Below are 19,642 nucleotides of genomic sequence, written 5' to 3' on the forward strand. Positions count from 1 at the left end.
ATTGAATTCCCCAGAGAGAGCCATGGCTGTGAATTCATTAAGAATATTTAAGGCAAAGATGAACTTTGAGGGAATTGAGGTTATGGGGACCAGGCTGGACAATGGAGTTGAGGCCAACAATTAGATAAGCCTTGATCCTATTGAATGGTGGAACAGATTTGAGGGGCCTTATGTCCAACTCCTGCTTCTTATATTCTTCAGCTTCTTTCATCATAGTAATGCCTTTCATAGATGTCACATCCACCAGGACCCAACAAAGGCGATTTACAAAAGAATCAGATGTGAACAGGAAAAGCCTTGTTGTTAGTATTTGGAATATAGTCCTGCTTGGGAAGAGGTGGGGGGGTGAGTAGGGTTGGAGGAAGAGAGGAAACAGCTTTAATAAAAGTTTTAAAAAGAGGATTGCACCTATACTTTAAAGAGGCAGAAAGCTGAATAAGTGAATTGCCCATGAAGAGACACCACAGACCCAACAGGCTGAATAGCCCAGAGCCAAGACATTATGGCCTGGTCTTGTACATAAGTGGATTAATCTGTTAAACAGAGTACAGGAAATCTTTTAAACCTCATGCAACAGATGGTAGTCTAGACACCACACATGGGGAAATTGTACAGCCAGGACCAAACACACAATAGGTGCCACTGCAAAACAAAAAAAAAGCTTTTTTTTCACCTTTTGAAATAAACCCCCATTAAAAAATTCTATATCCTTATTTTCAAGTTACATGATTATCTTGTTACTTGTTATTTTCTTGTTACATAATTAGCAAACAGACCAGGCTCCAGAGTGTGTGGATTGAAAGCCACTTTAACACAGCAGCTTAAGAAAAACAAAGGAAAATAGATTAGAGTCAGAGCAGTATACCCTTTTCAGGAATTATTATTGAAGTTCTGTGCAGCGTTTAAGGAAACAATCCCAGAAGGGAGCTCAAGGTTGGAAGTCAACCCACTTAGGGTGTAGAACATGCTCAGGAACTTTACCAGGGGGGTCATGGTTCCCTCCTGTTCTCCACAGCCCAGCAGCACACATCCTATGATGAGGGTTTCTGACCCTTCCTCCCTTTCAGGCAGTAAGCTCTTGGTCACAGCCACCATCAGGGAGGAAAACAAAAACTTGGGAGACACAAGCTGGGATCTTAGCAAAAAAAAACAAACTACTGGAGGAACTCAGTGGGTCAGGTAGCATCTGTGGAGGAAAAGAGATGGTTGACGTTTTGGGTCGAGACCCTGCATCAGGACTGAGAGTGTAAATGGGAGCTAGCCACTGTAAAGGAGTGAGGGGGAGAGGTGGGGCAGGAGCTGGCAGGTGCTAGGTGGATCCAGGTGAGTAAGGGTTGATGGGGAAATGGAGCCTGGTGGGAGAAGGAGGGGTAGAGATAGCGAGAGAGGCTGGGAGGTGATTGGTGGAGATAACAAAGAGCTGCAGGTAATGGTATCTGATAAGGAAGGAAGGTGGTGAAGAACTGAGTGGATGACAGGCAGATGGAATCAGGTGAGGGAGGGGAAAAGAACTGGGTGACATGTGGATTACCTGAAATCGGAAAATTCAATGTTCATGCTGTTGGGTTGTAGACTGCCCAGGTGGAATATGAGGTGCTGTTCCTCTAGTTTGTTTTTGCCCTCACCCTTGCAGTGGAGGAGGCCGAGGACAGACAGATCAGTGTGGGAGTGGGGAGGGGATTTGAAATGGCTTGCAGCTGGGCCTTTGCGGAAAGAGTGCAAGTGCTTGGCAACAGCAGTTGCCCAGTCTGCACTTGGTCTCGCCAATGTAGAGGAGGCCACATCGGGAGCACCGAATGCAACAGAAAAGGTTAGAGGGCTTTTATCACTTTACTAAGGGAAATAGGTCCTTCCTATTTACTCTATGTGAGCTGCTCATAATTTTACACTCCCCAATTAAGCCTTTCCTCAACCTCCTCTATTACAAAGAAAACAACCTGAGTTTATCCAGGGATTCAGACACAGTGGAAGCCCCTCAAGGATTATTCCATTGGTTCCAGCCAATTTAAAAAGCTAATATTTCATAAAACCCCTGATGAACTGCAGATACTTCAATCAAACAAATGTGTCAGCACACAAGATTGATATTAGATTGGCCTTGATGGGATTGTTTATGGTTTCTCCAGTACAAGATACCCACAAGGAGCTGCAATATCTTGTTTAACATTCTAACAGGATTACATGGACTGTATTTAGTCTATGACAGTTTAACTGGTTATACAATTCATCTTTTAGCAATGTTTAAACACAAATCTTTTTTCAAAAGCGTTCAGTTAACTCTCAAATCATACTGGTCACAAGGACAAAGCACCAACCTGCTGTTCTATTCGAGGCTATGAGTTTAAAGAGGTTGATTTCTCACCCAGTGGACAAGTCCAGACATTTTCTGATGTGTATTTAATGACAAATCACTCAAAATGATGGCAATTGCTTGGAAGAACAAGAAAAAAAGGGTTTTCTTTGAAAGATGCAACAAAAACATTTTGTCTTCCATCTGTTACCACTGGCCTGTAGTGTTCTTTCTTGTCACATTTTATTTTAATCAATACTACCTTAGTTATTACTGTCAACCATGGGAATAATGTATGCATTCACAAGAGAATCAGACCATAGCCAACCTCTTCCACAAAGCATCAGCTTTGGGAACTATACAAAAGAATGATCAACTAGATGAGCTTTAAACTTTATCCATGGTGAGCAAGTGGTCCCGAAGAATACAACGGTCTAAATAAAAGTAGATTGACATTGGGATTTACATAATGCTGGCAAGGTTGCAATTATTGTCAGTGCTGGGCTCTCCCAGCAAGGAAGGGGTTAACAGTGCCAGGTTCTCCCAGTTAATGGGGGTGGGGGTAATGATACCAGGCTCTCCCAATCAGGGAGGGGTTAAGTGTGCTAGGCTCTCCTTCAGGTACTGTCTGCGTGGAGTTTGCACGTTCTCCCCGTGACCACGTCCATTTCCCCTGGGTGCTCTGGTTTCTTCCCACATCTGCACAAGTAGGTTAACTGGCTGCTGTAAATTACCCCATCAGGTGGGTAAGTGGCAAAAGAATCAAAGGGAAATTGATTGGTCTGAGAGAGGAGAACACGGAAATAAAAGAGAGGGGAACGGACTGATAGGATTGCTCTGCTGAGATGGACCCAATGGGCTGAATGGCCTCTTTCCCGATTATAACAGGTAAGGAAGGCTATCCCAGTCAAGCAGCTAGTTAACAATGCTGGCCTCACTGGATCAGAGTGGGTGATTGGTGTCAGATGTTTTCCGTCAGAGTGCAGTTTATTGGTTGGTGGTTCATAAATGGCACTCATGATAACTCCTTCAATCACTCGCCTTCAAACCATCAGCAGCAAAGCTGAAGTCGGCTTCTGCTGCATTATGTATATGGCCTCTCAAAGCTTTTACCCCACATTCAGTGGATTCGCTATTGGCTAAGTTCACATCACATCATACTGTGAACTTTGCACGTGACCCTTGGAAGGATGAACATATAGAACAGGATTCCGTAGTGATTAGGGAGTCAGTAAATTTGTCCACCTCTTGGCAATGAGCTTCAAGTTAGATGTCTAGCCTTTACTGGGTCTGTCACATTGTAGGGTCTGCCACAAATTGTCGACTTAACCAATACCTTATGCAGCTGTTGGGTTAACTGATCCCCTTCTCTTTATTCAGGAGACCAATTTTCAGTAGCGTGCTAACCGACTGAAAGGATGCGCCAATAATTTCCTGGAACATCTATGTTGGGTTGAGCCTGTCAGAAGCCACCTCTTTTCACGATCACTTCGGTTTGGCATGCCCTGCTCCTGAGACTTATAATGTTTTCAGCTGATGTTTAAACATGGGTAGGGAAGCTGCTGCTTGTTAGCACTGCAGCATCATTCAATGTGGCAGGTTGTCCAAGTGCCTGACAAAATACAGACCAGAAGAGTCGGACTTCAAATCCAGAGAACTGAACATCACAGCTAAAAAGATCCAGTGCCCCCACAGAAGTGCTGACAGACCGCCTTCTATTCCAGGCACTTCTACGGTGTTGGGAACTAAGCAATACTGTGGCTCTTTCCTCAGCAAGTGTCAACCCACATGAAAGCAGACCTCCTCCGGTCTAGCTCAGATTCTCTCCCGCACCGAACTATTATCCATTTCACCACAGTTCTGGTCCTGAAGTTGCTGCAGCACAATCCCAAAACCTACCACCATCATACGTGCAAGGCTAGAATGCTCTCCAACTAGCTCAGGCCCAAATAAGATCTTTGCCACCAAGTCAGCAGGGGGAGCTATCACGCACTTCTGCGCAATGCACTTCAACCGGGGCCAGAACAACAGAACATTAGAAATAGGAAAAGAAGTGTCCATCCAGCCCTTTGAATCTGCTCCGCCATTCATCAAGATCATAGCTGGTGTCTCCAGTCGGTGCCATTTTCCAGTGCTGAGCTTCCACAAAGCCTCCAGAGAATTCCAGAGGTTCACCATCTTCTCAGTGAAGGCATTTCTCCTTGGATACAGGCCAAATGCAGGCAAATGGGACTGGCTTAGGTGGGCACCTTAGTTGGCATGGACAAACACTCACCCTCACCAATCCCTCAGGCAGAGTGTTCCACATTCCAACCACATTCTGGGTAAAGAACGTTCTTCCTCAGATTCACTCCAGACATCTTACTGCTAAACCTATGCCCTATGCCTGATAGTTTCAGATATCTTCCTACTCTCTGCTCCAAGGAAAACAAACCCAGCAATCCAGTCTGTCCTCATAACTGGAATGCTCCTTTCCAGGGAACACCCTGATGAATCTTCACTGCTCCAATCATGTTCTTCCTATAGTATGGTGACTAGTATTGTCCTCAGTACTCCAACTGTAGTCTAACCAATATTTTATAAAGTTGTATCATAACTTCCCTGCCCTTATATTCTATGCGCTGGCTGATCTTGCATGCCTTCTTCACTACCTTATCTACCTGTTCTGGCACCTTCAAAGGACCTTAGACTTGTACGCCAAGTTCCCCGTTCCTCAATACTACCTAGGACCATTCATGGTGTATGTCCTATCCTTATTAGACTTCCCAAGATACATCACCTTGCATTTCTCAGGATTAAGTTCCAACTGCCATTGCTCTGTCATCTCACCAATGCCATAGCAACTCTTCAGAGGAATTCTAAACACAAAAAGCTGAAGATGCTACAAATGTGAAAACAGGGGGAATAAAAAACTAGAAACGCTTAATTAGTCAGGCAGCATCCACAGAGAGAGAAATAGAATTAATGTTTCAGGCTAAGGACTTCATCAGAACCCTTATATCTTCAGAAAACATGCTCTCTCAAAAATCTCTTAGAATTCAGGTTTCAAGAATGCCTATAAAAGATGATTTGTAAATCTAACCTCTACTTTGAGTCATAGCAATGCACTTTCACCACATACCTTGCATGTAGCCTTCAAGCCTGCGAATCAGCTCATAGGACCTGCATCTATCTAGGAGGGTCCTGATTGCAGGGAGAGGGTCCAGAATGATGGTCTCTGGGTGTGTGTCAATGTAGTCCTGAGAATAAAGACACGGTACTTGAGCATATTTTCTCTGGACATATTCCCACCTTCACATCTTCAGATATTGATTCCCTGGCATTTTTGCTTCTTGCCAATTTTTTATCCACCTCCTCCCCCAACAACCATCCTAGTTTGGTCAAATCATTAATCCTTGTGTACCCAGAGAATGCTGGCAGGGAGTTGCTCCCTTGCTTCATCCTCACCAAAAGGTAGAAACCAAATTTCTCTCTATTGTTACAAGCCATATTATTGATCCAGCTCTGCATGAATTAGTAGTCAAATTTGGGAGCTGGATTCCATATGGTGCATTGAAAACAGGAAATTCAAGTCACTAGGGTCATTAATTTTACACATCAGCTTTCAAGCTTGCAGGAGATGGGGTATAAAAGATCCCAAAACTCATGAGCCAAGTTGCAATAAAGGCATTCTTTGTAGGAGAGACCAGGATGGGAAGGCAGGATCCTCACACAAGCAGGAGGGCAAGGAAGGCAGGAGATCTGAAGATAAACTATAAATGGGTAAATAGCAAGGGATTTCAAATACAGAGAGAGTGGAAAATGTGGGAGAAGTCCAGGGCCACCACCTGTGCTACCACAGGACAAGGGGATTGGCAGGCACGGTAGTGTAGTGGTTAGCGTAACGCTATTACAGCGCCAGCGACCCAGGTTCAATTCCAGCCATTGTCTGTAAGGAGTTTGTACATTCTCCCCATGGCTGCATGGGTTTCCTCCAGGTGCTCCGGTTTCCTCCCACATTCCAAAAACATACGGGGTTAGGAAGTTGTGGGCATGCTATGTTGGTGCCGGAAGCGTGGCAACACTTGCGGACTGCCCCCAGAACACACTACGCAAAAGATGTAATTCACTGTGTGTTTTGATGTACATGTGACTAATAAAGATCTGATCTTATCTTATCTTTCTGCAACACCCGTCCAGCTCCCTCACTTCCTCCAGAGGTTATCAGGACTAAACCTGCATTGATCAAGCTCAGTGATTGAACTGGAAGAAAACCCAGTCTGTAAACATTACAGCACCATTCAGAAGACATTGCCAACCAGCCTCATTGAATAGGGGGTGGGGGGGGGGGGGGGGGGGGGGGAAGATAAATAAAAGAACATTCAGACTGAGGGTAGCATAAACCCATAGTGAAGCCAGGTTAAGCTTTCTCTCTCTCAATAAGAGACAGAAATATTGATGAGCTGCATTAGGGAAATAGTCCCTCCTCACTAGACTATTCCACTCTGCACCCTTGCCACAGGCTTATTGGCATTGGTATTGGTTTATTATAGTCACTTGTACCGAGGTACAGTGAAAAGCTTGTCTTACAAACCAATCGTACAGGTCAATTCATTACACAGTGAAGTTACATTGAGTTAGTACAGAGTGCATAGATGTAGTACAGGTAAAAACAATAACAGTACAGAGTAAAATGTCACAGCTACAGAGAAAGTGCAGTGCAATAAGGTGCAAGGTCACAACAAGGTAGATCGTGAGGTCACAGTCTACCTCATTGTATAAGGGAACCGTTCAATAGTCTTATCACAGTGGGGCAGAAGCTGTTCTTAAGTCTGGTGGTACATGCCCTCAGGCTTCTGTATCTCCTACCCGATGGAAGAGGAGAGTAGAGAGAACGTCCCAGGTGGGTGGAGTCTTTGATTATGATGGCTGCTACACCAAGACAACGAGAGGTGAAGACCGAGTCCAAGGAGGGGAGGCTGGTGTCCGTGATGCACCGGGCTGTGTCCACAACTCTCTGCAGTTTCTTGCTGTCTTAGGCAGAGCAGTTGCCGTACCAAGCCGTGATACATCCAGATAGGATGCTTTCTATGGTGCATCGGTGAAAGTTGGTGAGAGTCAAAGGGGACAAACCAAATTTCTTTAGCCTCCTGAGGAAGTAGAGGCGCTGGTAGCTTTCTTGGCCGTGGCATCTATGTGATTTGACCAGGACAGGCTGTTGGTGATGTTCACTCCGAGGAACTTGAAGCTCTCAACCCTCTTGACCTCAGCACCATTGATGTAGACAGGTGCATGTGCACCGCCCCCTTTCCTGAAGTCAATGACCAGCTCTTTAGTTTAGTTGACATTGAGGGAAAGGTTGTTGTCATGACACCATTCCACTAAGCTCTCTATCTCCTTCCTGTACTCTGACTCATCACTGTTTGAGATACGGCCTACAACAATGGTATCATCTGCAAACTTGTAGATGGAGTTAGAGCAGAATCTGGCCACACAGTCATGAGTGTACAGGGAGTAGAGTAGAGGTCTGAGGACGCAGCCTTGTGGGGCACCAGTGTTGAGAATAATCGTGCCGGAGGTATTGCTGCCTATCCTCACTGATTGCAGTCTGTTTGTTAGAAAGTCAAGGATCCAGTTACAGAGGGAGGTGTTGAGTCCTAGGTCTCGGAGTTTGGTGACAAGCTTGCTTGGAATTATTGTATTGAAGGCAGAGCTGTAGTCAATAAACAATAGTCTAACATAGGTGTCTTTACTATCCAGATGCTCCAGAGCTGAGTGAAGGGCCAGGGAGATGGCATCCACAGTAGACCTGTTTCGCTGATAGGTGAATTGCAATGGGTCCAGGTTGCCTGGGAGGCTGGAGTTGATGCATGCCATGACCAACTCCTCAAAGCACTTCATGATGGTGGATGTCAAAGTAACTGATCGGTAGTCATTGAGGCATGTTACCTTGCTTTTCTTTGGTACTGGGATGATAGCGGTCTTCCTAAAACAGGAGGGAACATGAGATTGAAGCAGAGAGAGGTTGAATATGCCCACAAATGCTTCTGCCAGCTGATCAGCACAAGATCTGAGCATGCGGCCCAGGACACCATCTGGGCCAGGTGCTTTCCTCGTGTTCACTCTCCAGAAGATTGATCTTACGTCCTCCACTGTGATCACAGGTTCAGCTGCGTTGGTGGCTGTCAGGGTGGATGGTGACAATCCACTTCCCTTTTGTTCAAAACGCGCATAGAATACATTAAGTTCATCAGGAAGGGATGTGCTGTTGTTAGCTATGCAGCCCAACTTTGTCTTGTAGCCTGTTATGGCATGTAAGCCCTGCCATAACGGGCGGCTGGTCAGGGACTCTATTTTGAGTTGGTATTGTCTCTTGGCATCCCTGATAGCTTTCCGAAGGTCATACCTCGATCTCTTGTACAGATCAGGATCACCAGATTTGTGTGCAGCAGTCCTCTCCTTCAGTAGGGAGTGGATCTCCCAGTTCATCCATGGTTTCCTGTTTGGGAACACCCGTATTGTCTTCTTCGGTACACAGGCTTATGAAAATCTATTCCAAGATCGGTGGTTGTCAGGTCCTGGAAAGGAACGTGTTGAAGTGGAACTGCAAGGACTGGACTTCAGTGTTGTGAAGTTCAAGGAGTGCATGGACAGTGTTTCTGGATCTGGGTGGGGTGCAGTCCCAAACAAAAGAGAAAGCAGAATGGAAATCAAATAGCATCAGTCAACTCTGTGTCATGCCATCGATTTGGAATCAAATAAAACTCCCATTGAAAAGATCAGCAGAGCCAGGATACAACCAACAACTATAAGCCAGAGTGGTGTTCAAAATTAACGTGACTGTTTCAATAAACAAGGCTGAAGACAACGTTTGTTTGTTTCATGAAATATGGGTCAATGCCAGATATTATTTATTGCATGACTTAAGGGATAAGGCAGGAATGATTCTGCAAAGCAACTGAAGAAAACAGTCTCTCAAGACATTAGGAAGACCAAGAACAAGAACTTAAATTTGACCACCTTTAGGGGTGGCGGGAGGGATGTCATGAGGAGAAGCCCACATGAAAGAGGAATAAATGCATACAATAATAATAGTGTCCAGTGTCAATATTTCTCCCCCCTCCCCCACCCCCTGTCCAACTAGCTCCTTTTGGCTGACTGGCCTCCTGACCCTCAACACATGGATTAAAGCTTCTTGGGAAAAAAAATAGTAAAGAACGACTGGACCCACGGGTTCACGTACAAAGGGAATCAATAGTTTTAGAGGCAGAAGCCAGCACAGCACACTCTATAATACCAACACACTGTAAAGATAAGTTGGAAAAATAAATTGTGGGCTATATCCAATTAGTTTCCAGTCGTTTATTTCTTCACTACTTCACAATGCAGCAATTAATTATCCTGGTGGTTATCAACCCAAGAACATGAGTTTTTAGTTTGGCATGTTATGATAGAGACTGAATCCAACTGTGCTTTGCTGATGAAACTACATCCTTGTTTTGAGCCTGGCCTTCTCATACGTTTTGTGCTCATATTTAAAGTAAATGCATATTGCATTTACACTGAAGGAGGAAAGCCATCAGCAGTCAATGAACTGTATACCACTGTCAACATCGCTCTATCACTAATAGAGCTAACTCCTGAGACATGCATTTCCAGGGGTGCCACCGGTTGCTTGGTCATAGAGCCGTACAGCATGGAAACAGACCCTTCGGCCCGACTCATCCATGCCGACCAAAATGCCAGTCCATGTTAATCCTATTTTCCTGAATTTGGCCCACAGCTTTATCTATGTACCTGTCCAAATGCCTTTTAAATCTGTGACTGTACCTGCCTCTACCACTTCTTCTGGCAGCTTGTTCCATATACCCACCACCCTCTGTGTGAAAAACTTGCCACTCAGATCTCCTTTAAATATTTCCCCTCTCAGCTTAAACCTATGTTCTCTAGTTTTAGATCCACATTAAAGTAGGACTGAACACCACGATTTTCTCCTCTCTCAGCTATGAGAATCAGAAGCTTTAAAAAACTGAAAATAAACAATGGAAATCAACCCATGGATTTCCATTTAAGGTCTATTTTTCTTTCTATGGAATGGCAATCTTCCCTAGTGCACTTGTCATCATACATTGAAGGTCAATACAAGAGATTGTCAAGTGCTTCCAGTTTTGATTATAGATTGCCAACTTGGCTTAGTGCTTCCCTGGGGATTTCAGCTTATGACATCTGGCTTCAATAGCCCCATCCACCATGCACTGGTTGGTTAATACACCTATTCTTAGACCACTGTACATTCCAAGCCAATCTGAAGGCAACAACTCTTATTACCCAATAAGGTGATTCCCAACAGTCAGCCAAAAAGCTTTCTTTCTCATCTCCAATTATTTTTATAACTACTAACCAGAAAATTTTCCAGAAAAAGGAAAAATATTTTTGTTCCCCAAAGTGCTCCAATGATTCTTCTCCGGCATTGCCCATGGCAATATTCCGGAGCGCCAATCCTGGAGCGCTAGCAATCTAATCCAAGGTCATTGTAACCTTCATGGCAGGATGCATCAGTGTTTGTGGAATTGGGATTGTGTCCTCACCTGAAACCTCTGGACCAGCTCTTGGGATTGTGCATCATTTTGATCGGCCTCCAGAATGACATCAGTCAGCTTGTGGATTATAACATCAAGTGGCCCCTGCTCCTCGATTGGTTTTTCCAAATCAAGCTGCAAAAAGTACAGAATAAAAAGGTTAGATTTTCTTTTGAAAAATGGCCTCTCTCCTGCAGATCTCCAACACACTGGTAACACAGTGGCACCCTCCCTATATTAGTTAGCCATTTAAGGCGGGTTTGGCTGGAACCACATCTCATGCGAGCTCACACCTTTTGATTGCTAATAAAATGGTGACTAAAGTATGTGAATTATGCCTCAATCCACAATCAAATTTAAGCACAAAGTCTATGCTGGGACTTCAATATAGTACTAAGGGAGTGTTATGCTGTCAGAAGTGGGGTGTTAAACAGAAACCTTATCAGTTCATCCAGGAGGACGAAATTGTGCCATGAGATCTGTCTTAATAAGTAACATTTATCCCTTGCTTTAAAAAAAAGTTCAGTTGATTATTTTTGCACTGCTATTTGTGGGGACTTGCTCTGCCAAAATTGATTGTTGTCTTCTGTTGCTACAATGACAATACTTCAAACATGCTTCACGGATTTTGCGACATCCTGACAGAGACACAAAGGCATAATACAAGTGCTAGTTTCTCTCTCAAAACCAAACACTCCTCCTCAACCATTCAGATTCGCTGGTTGTGAATGCCAAGTTAATAACATCGATTTGGAAATCCCATCTCTGAGAATTCTTCCAGGTTTCCACCATTAAAAAATGCAAAATCACGAAACAGAACCTGACAACATGTCTCAGCACCCAGAGTGATTTAACATGGGGAGGGTTGGAGGATGGCAACGAGTGCTCACTAGATCCACTTTTACTATCCTACAAAAGTGGGACAAACAGAATGAAAGCTCTCTCCACCCCATGGCGTAAATACCACTGCAGCCTGCAATGTTTCTCCCATTGGCAACCAAACCTAAAGCTGGGATTTGGATTGAAGCGTTGCCTGGGGAGACTGGCTGTAGGGATCCCTCCTCACAAACCTCTCACACCAGGAACTTTCACACTGCAAATTTAGTAACAAACGCATGTATTGGAAGCAGTAGGAGTCCATTTGGACTCTTGAGTCTGCTCTGCCGTTCAATGAGGTCACAAATGATCTGTTTACAACCTCAACTGCACATTCCTGTCTAACCACTGGAAACCTGCAAACGTTTGCTTCTCAAGAATCTATCTTCATCTACGTTTAAAGACTCTTCCTCAAAGGGCATTGGAAGCAGAGTTCCACATGCCCCTCATGACTTTATGTACCCCAATAAGGTCACCCACAGCCCCCTATGCTCCAGGAAAAAAGTCCCAGCCTTTCTAGTCTATTGTTACAACTCAAGCCCTCCAGTCCTGGCAACATCCTTGTGAATCTTTTTTGCACCCTTTCCAGCTTAATGACATCCTTCCTAAAGCTGGGCGACCAGAACTACACACAATACTCCAGGTGTGGTTTCATCAACGTCTTGAACAGTCCCAACTCTTGTACTTAATGCCCTGACCAATGAAGGCAAGCATGCCAAGTCCCTTCTTCATCACCCTGTCTAACTATGTTGCCACTTTCAGGTAACTATGTTCTTGCACCCCTATTTCTTGCTGTTTTATAATACTCTCCAGGGCACTGCCATTTACCGTGTAGTTTCTGCCCTGTTTTAATTAACCAAAATGCAGCACTTCACACTTATCGGAGTTAAATTCCCTCTGCCATTCCTCGGCCCAATTTCCCAGTTTATCTAGATGCTGTTATAATGTTGGATAACTTTCTTCACTATCCCCTGTCAACTGCAAACTTATCAACCATGCCAACTACATTCTCATCCAAATCGTTAATATAACAACAGTGGACCAACACCGATCCGTGCAGCACAGCGCTGGTCATGGGCCCCCAATCTCAAAAACGACCCTCCTCTACCACCCTCTGACTCCTACCACTAAGCCAATAGGCTTTCTCATCCTGGATCCCATGTGATCTAACCTTCTGGACCAGCCTACAATTCAGGATCTGGTCAAAGGCCTTGTTAAAGTCTATGTAGACAACATCTACCGTCCTGCCCTCGTCAATCCCTTTGGTCGCTTCTTCAAAAAATTCAGTCAAATTTGTGAGACCTGATTTCCCATGCACAAAGCCATGCTGACTATTCCTAATCAACCTTTGCCTTTCCAAAGATCCTGTCAATGAGAATCTCCTCCAGTAACTTCCCCACCACTGACGTAAGGCTCACTGACTTGTACTTCCCTGGCTTGTCCTTGCAGCCCTTCTTATGTAAAGGCACGACATTAGCCACCCTCCAGTCTTCCAATACCTTACATATCTCTGCCAAGACCTTGGTTTAAAGACAATCTAAAAACCAGGGGTTTCAGAATAGCTGAATACGCTATTCCAAAAGTGCAGACACAAATTGGTACTGTTAAAAGAATGGAGCATGAGTGTTCCTGAATCAAATGGAAACAAAATGAGGAGGACGCACTGGGGGAAAAAAATCTTGTTAAAGGTTTGGTTATCAATTTGGCAAATCGCCATGACAGATACTTTTGCAAACTGACACCAGTCCATTAATAGCAGAAGTGGGACAGTGAGTGGGATTCTGACAGCCTCTGGCTAGTCTTCAGGTCTTGTCCCTGCAGGAAAGTTGGCTCTCTTGATGGAGGGGCTGATTCAGCACTGATGTATCCACTATACAGTATGTGGGGGTGGGGGGGTGGTCAGTGGTGAATTAAACTAACTGGAGCAGCATTTTGTAGAATTGTAGAATTGTCATGGCACAGAAGGAGGCCATTCAACCCATCAGGCTCCCCTTGGAATTACCTATTCAGACTCATTCTCCTGAACATTTCCCATACCTCCACAGATTCACAAGTGCCTATCTAAAATTTTTACCTGACAGGAGGATCAAGTTTGAAATCCTGTATCCTGATAGTTTGAGCCTTTGGATGCTAGTCCAATAAGTTAACACTATCCTAGCACGTCCAATAAGTACTCTTGTAAGGCTGAGTAATGTAACAGATTCAGATGGCAAGCAAGTGAAGGCTTGGATCAGGCTTAGGCCTGAGAGAAATAGTCACAAACATGGTACACTAGACACTCTTGCTCTCAACATGCTGCTTGTTATAGATTTGTGCATTTGTTTCTCCTTCTGAAATGAGAAATTTACCATTTTAAACTATTTTCCAAATCTTTGTTCATTCGATCATAGAAAATTTGCTACATGGGCTATTTGGGCCATTGTGTCCATACTAGTTGTAAAAGAGTTAACTAACCTGAGCCCAGCACATGATCCAGAGCTTTGCATATCATGAATCTTGAGTTCACACTCAAGAACTCTTTAAATGTGGTGAGGCTTTCTGCCTCTACCATCCTTACGGGCAAGTCTTGTCCCTAAAATACATTCATTAATTCTGTGCTACTTTACAAACTCCCAGAGCTTGTTGATATCCTTCTGTTGTCTCCTGTATGTTCCTGGCAGTTTGCTCCTTCCCAACTTGATCCAGTGCCACCTTACTACTTTAAAATTCACCCCCTGGTTTTACATCCAGATTATTACACTGATAATAGTTTAAAAGTAAGATATCTTTATTAGTCACATGTACATCGAAACACACAGTGAAATGCATCTTTTGCGTAGAGTGTTCTGGGGGTAGCCCACAAGTGTCGCCACGCTTCCGGCGCCAACATAGCATACCCACAACTTCCTAACCCATACGTCTCTGAAATATGGGAGGAAACCGGAGCACCGGGAGGAAACCCACGCAGACACGGGGAGAACGTACAAACTCCTTACAGACAACAGCCACAATTAAACCCGGGTTTCTAGCGCTGTAATAGTGTTGCGCTAACCACGACACTACCATGTAGAATGCTCTGTCAATCATAAACTGCTACAGAGACCAGTAAGTCTTTCATTAAATGTAACCAGTCTTCTGGGGAGTTGGAGCAGTACTGAACTGGATGGTTATTAGAGAGCTAACTTGGCACTCTCATACTCTATGACATAAGTAATTTTCATATTCTGTTTGTTCAAAAGTATAATGGAAATTACTAACCCATTTGTAATGCCATTATCTATTTCCATGATGAAATGTACAAATCAACAAGATCAAAGCTAACACAACTGCCATTTCATAATGGGGAACTGTGTTCACTCAAGTGCAAAGTTTCCTAAAACCAAATCACAATTAACAATAGGATGTGGTTTGGCAAAGCAGAATTTTGATTGAAGTAACTATAGTGATGTGTTACAAGATCTCACAATACATGAGAATGCTTTCATAAACTTAAACAAAAAGATATTCAAAGTTAAGCATGAAAGCATGGGAGAAACACAACTGAGAAATAGCAGGTCATATTATTTTTGAGGGGCTGGAATGGTTGATTCAAGTGCCGGGTTTTAGATGTTTCAGGAAGGACAGGGAGGGAAGCAAAAGAGGTGGGGGAGTGGCGCTGTTGATCAGAGATAGTGTCACGGCTGCGGAAAAGGTGGACATTGTGGAGGGATTGTCTACAGAGTCTCTGTGGGTGGAGGTTAGGAACAGGAAGGGGTCGATAACTTTACTGGGTGCTTTTTTTTAATAGGCTGCCCAATAGTGACAGGGTTATTGAGGAGCAGATAGGGAAGCAGATCCTAGAAAGGTGTGAGAATAACAGAGTTGTTGTGGTGGGGGATTTTAATTTCCCAAACATCGACTGGCATCTCCAGACAGTGAGGGGTTTAGATGGGGTGGAGTTTGTTAGGTGTGTTCAGGAAGGGTTCTTGACACAGTATGTAGATAGACCTACAAGAGGAGAGGCTGTGCTTGATTTGATATTGGGAAATGAACCTGGTCAGGTGGCAGATCTCTCGGTCGGTGAACATTTTGGTGATAGTGATCATAATTCTATCTCCTTTATGTTAGCACTGGAGAGAGATAGGAACAGACAGACTGGAAAGGCATTTACTTGGAGTAAAGGGAATTATGAGGCTCTCAGGCAGGAAATTGGAAGATTAAATTGGGAACAGATGTTCTCTGGGAAAAGTACAGAAGATACGTGGCAAATATTCAGGGGGTATTTGTGTGGAGTTCTGCATAGACATGTTCCGATGAGACAGGGGAGTCACGAGAGGAAACAGGAACTGTGGTGTACGAAGGCTATAATAAATCTAGTCACAAGGAAAAGAAAAGCATACAAAAGGTACAGAGAGCTAGGTAATGTTAGAGATCTGGAAGAGTACAAGGCTAAAAGGAAGGAACTTAAGAAGGAGGTTAGGAGAGCCAGAAGGGGGCATGAGAAGGCCTTGGCGGGCAGGATTAAGGAAAACTCCAAGGCGTTCTACAAGTATGTGAAGAGTAAGAAGATGAGGTGCGAAAGGATAGGGCCTATCAAGTGCAGCAGTGGGAAAGTGTGTATGGATCCGGAAGAAATAGCGGAGGTACTTAATGAATACTTTACGTCAGTATTCACTACGGAAAAAGATCTGGGGGACTGTACTGGGGACTTGCAGCGGCCTGAAAAGCTTGAGCATGTAGATATTAGAAAAGAGGTGGTGCTGAAACTTTTGAAAAGCATCCAGTTAGATAAGTCGCCGGGACCGGATGAGAGGTACCCCAGGTTGCTGTGGGAGGCGAGGGAGGAGATTGCGGAGCCTCTGATGATGATCTTGGCGTCATCAATGGAGGCGGGAGAGGTTCTGGAAGATTGGAGGGTTGCGGATGTTGTTCCCTTATTCAAGGAGGGGAGTAGGGATAGCCCAGGGAATTGTAGACCGGTGAGTCTTACCTCAGTGGTTGGTAAGCTGATGGAGAAGATCCTGAGAGGCAGGATTTAGGAACATTTGGAGAGGTATAATATGATTAGGAATAGTCAGCATGGCTTTGTCAAGGGCAGGTCCTGCCTTACAAGCCTGATTGAAATTTTTTGAGGATGTGACTAAGCACATCAATGAAGGGAGGGCAGTAGATGTAGTGTATATGGATTTCAGCAAGGCGTTTGATAAGGTACCCCATGCAGGGCTTATGGAGAAGGTGAGGAGACATGGGATCCAAGTGGACATTGCAGTGTGGATCCAGAACTGCCTGGCCCACAGAAGGCAAAGAGTGGTTGTTGAAGGGTCGTATTCTGAGTGGAGGTCGGTGACCAGTGGTGTACCTCAGGGGACCCTTACTCTTTGTGATTTTTATAAACGACCTGGATGAGGAAGTGGAGGGGTTGGTAAATTTGCGGATGACACGAAGGTTGGGGGTGTTGTGAATAGTTTGGAGGGCTGTCAGAAGTTACAGAGGGACATAGATAGGATGCAGAGTTGGGCTGAGAAGTGGCAGATGCAGTTCAACCCAGATAAGTGTGAAGTGGTTCATTTTAGTAGGTCAAATATGTTGGCAGAATATAGTATTAATGGTAGGACTCTTGGCAGTGTGGAGGATCAGAGGGATCTTGGGGTCCGAGTCCATAGGACGCTCAAAGCGGCTGCACAGATTGACTCTGTGGTTAAGGCGGCATATGGTGTATTGTCCTTCATCAATCAGAGAATTGAATTTAGGAGCCGAGAGGTATTGTTGCAGCTATATAAGTCCCTGGTCAGACCCCACTTGGAGTATTGTGCTCAGTTCTGGTCACCTCACTACAGGAAAGATGTGGAAGCCATAGAGAGGGTGCAGAGGAGATTTACAAGGATGCTGCCTGGAACGCAGAGCATGCCTTATGCAAACAGGCTGAGGGAACTCGGCCTTTTCTCCTTGGAGAGACGGAGGATGGGATGGGACCTGATAGAGTTGTATAAGATGATGAGAGGTATTGATCGGGTAGATAGTCAGAGGCTTTTTCCCAGGGCTGAAATGGTGGCCACAAGAGGACATAGGTTTAAGGTGCTGGGGAGTAGGTATAGAGGAGATGTCAGGGGTAAGTTTTTTTACTCAGAGAGTGGTGAGTGCGTGGAATGGGCTGCCGGAAACGGTGGTGGAGGTGGATACGATAGGGTCTTTCAAGAGACTGTTAGATAGGTACATGGAGCTAAGTAAAATAGAAGGCTACGGGTAAGCCTAGTAATTTCTAGGGTAGGGACATGTTCGGCACAGCTTTATGGGCCGAAGAGCCTGAATTGTGCTGTAGTTTTTCTATGTTTCTAATTATGTAACAAGTAACAGCAGATTGGAATTTCCCACAATTTGCAACATCGTTCTGTTAGTGATCATTCCAAGGAGTGCCAGTTGTTCAGCATAGTTATGAGTTACCAAGTTTCTGGATTAGAATTTTGAAGTGTGGACTATGAATCGGAAGACACAAATTCAAATCCCACGATAGAAGCTGTGGAATTTAAGTTCTAGTAGTGAAGTAGATCGGGGCTAAACAACGATTGTGAAACGAAAAGATTATCATTGATGATGTCTTCAGAGAAGACAGTCTACCATCTTCACTTGACCTAATGTAAATGTGTCCTACACCAATGTGTTGGACTCTTATCTGCCACCAAGTTCAGGGGCAATTAAAGAGGGGCAATAAATACTGAAATAGGAAACATCACATGCAGGCTGTCCCCAAGTTAAGAGCATCTAACTTATGGACACCCCCTACATACGAATGAGCTCTCATAATATTAAATTCAAAAGTCCAACATACATACAAATATCCATTCCTACGAAGCAGAACTAGTTTCCTTTCTCCCTCTCCACTTTTAGTAATTATTCTTTCTTATCAGTCTAATGTGGTTTTGATGTCATTCATTACAATACTGTGCAGGTATGGTTACTTATCGTGAGATTTTTGTGTAGTTTCCCACTTATGGACAAAATTGACTTAAGCTCATCTGTAGAAAAAAAACTTGATCGTTACCCAGGGACGGGTTGTACTTGGTCCACCAGTGCAGTGACATTGGCAACAACTGCTCTTAGCATATCGCTGCATTGGAGAGGCACCAGGCAAGGCAAGCATATATCACATGTTCTTCCCCAGGGATAACCAGGAGCTGCTAAGGGCCATTGCTTGGAAATACACGGTGATACACTGCAAAATATTTAACCGTTGCTGCGCCACTACCACCTGCCAATGATTAGGAAAACATTTATCTGCATTTGAAAGAGTATTGTGTGTCTTCTTGTTTCCTTCCCCCAGCTCTCCTGCAGACTTTGGTTCTCCCCAGAAAGCAATGAAGTCAAGCACCTGATTTCCTCCTGGTGAAAGAGGCACACCTCACCAGCACAATTTGGTCAGTTTTGATGTCCGTTGGGTCCAATAGCCAGCTGGTATTTGCTGGCATTACTTGTGGAGCACAGCCATCTGGGGTTGTTTCTAAATAAGTCTTGGTAACCATGGAAACGTAGTCTTCTGCTTTTAAGGGCCAGCCCGGGGGAGGGAACACTGGGATATATAGTTCCACAGACAAGCGTCCATTGCTCACTCAAAAAATCCCTAATCTCTATGTAATTTGTGACTACCAGCATCAGCAGTTTCTGAGATACATCAGTTCAAATAAACTTTACAACACAAAAGGTAGTCATACTGCCCTCGCCATGCCTGTGCTGGTCAAGAAAGAGCTACATAATCTATCCTGCTTCAGCACTTGGTTTGAAATGACCCGTGGCTCTGACATCTACCATCATGAAGGTCCTTGAGAGGTTGGTCTTGGCACACATCAACTCTAGCCTACCAGACAACCTGGACCCATTGCAATTTGCCTATCACGGAAACAGGTCTACAACGGATGCCATCTCCCTGGCCCTACACTTAGCTCTGGAGCATCTGGACAGTAAAGAC

General features: G+C 44.4%; 1 protein-coding gene across 3 annotated transcripts in view; it reads right to left on the minus strand.

Annotated features, from left to right (window-relative positions):
- The window catches only part of itpk1a (inositol-tetrakisphosphate 1-kinase a), a 188,311-nt gene that overhangs the window by 43,654 nt on the left and 125,015 nt on the right, over positions 1-19,642 (minus strand). For all 3 annotated transcript variants that reach the window (XM_052019467.1, XM_052019478.1, XM_052019459.1), the window contains exons 4-5: positions 10,858-10,983; positions 5,412-5,529 (exon numbers count right to left, since the gene is read on the minus strand). In XM_052019467.1, the coding sequence (XP_051875427.1) occupies positions 5,412-5,529; positions 10,858-10,983 (244 nt within the window). The remainder of the gene's footprint in view (positions 1-5,411; positions 5,530-10,857; positions 10,984-19,642) is intronic.

The sequence above is a fragment of the Pristis pectinata genome, chromosome 1, assembly GCF_009764475.1.
Source record: "Pristis pectinata isolate sPriPec2 chromosome 1, sPriPec2.1.pri, whole genome shotgun sequence".
In the NCBI taxonomy this organism is placed as follows: Eukaryota; Metazoa; Chordata; class Chondrichthyes; order Rhinopristiformes; family Pristidae; genus Pristis; species Pristis pectinata.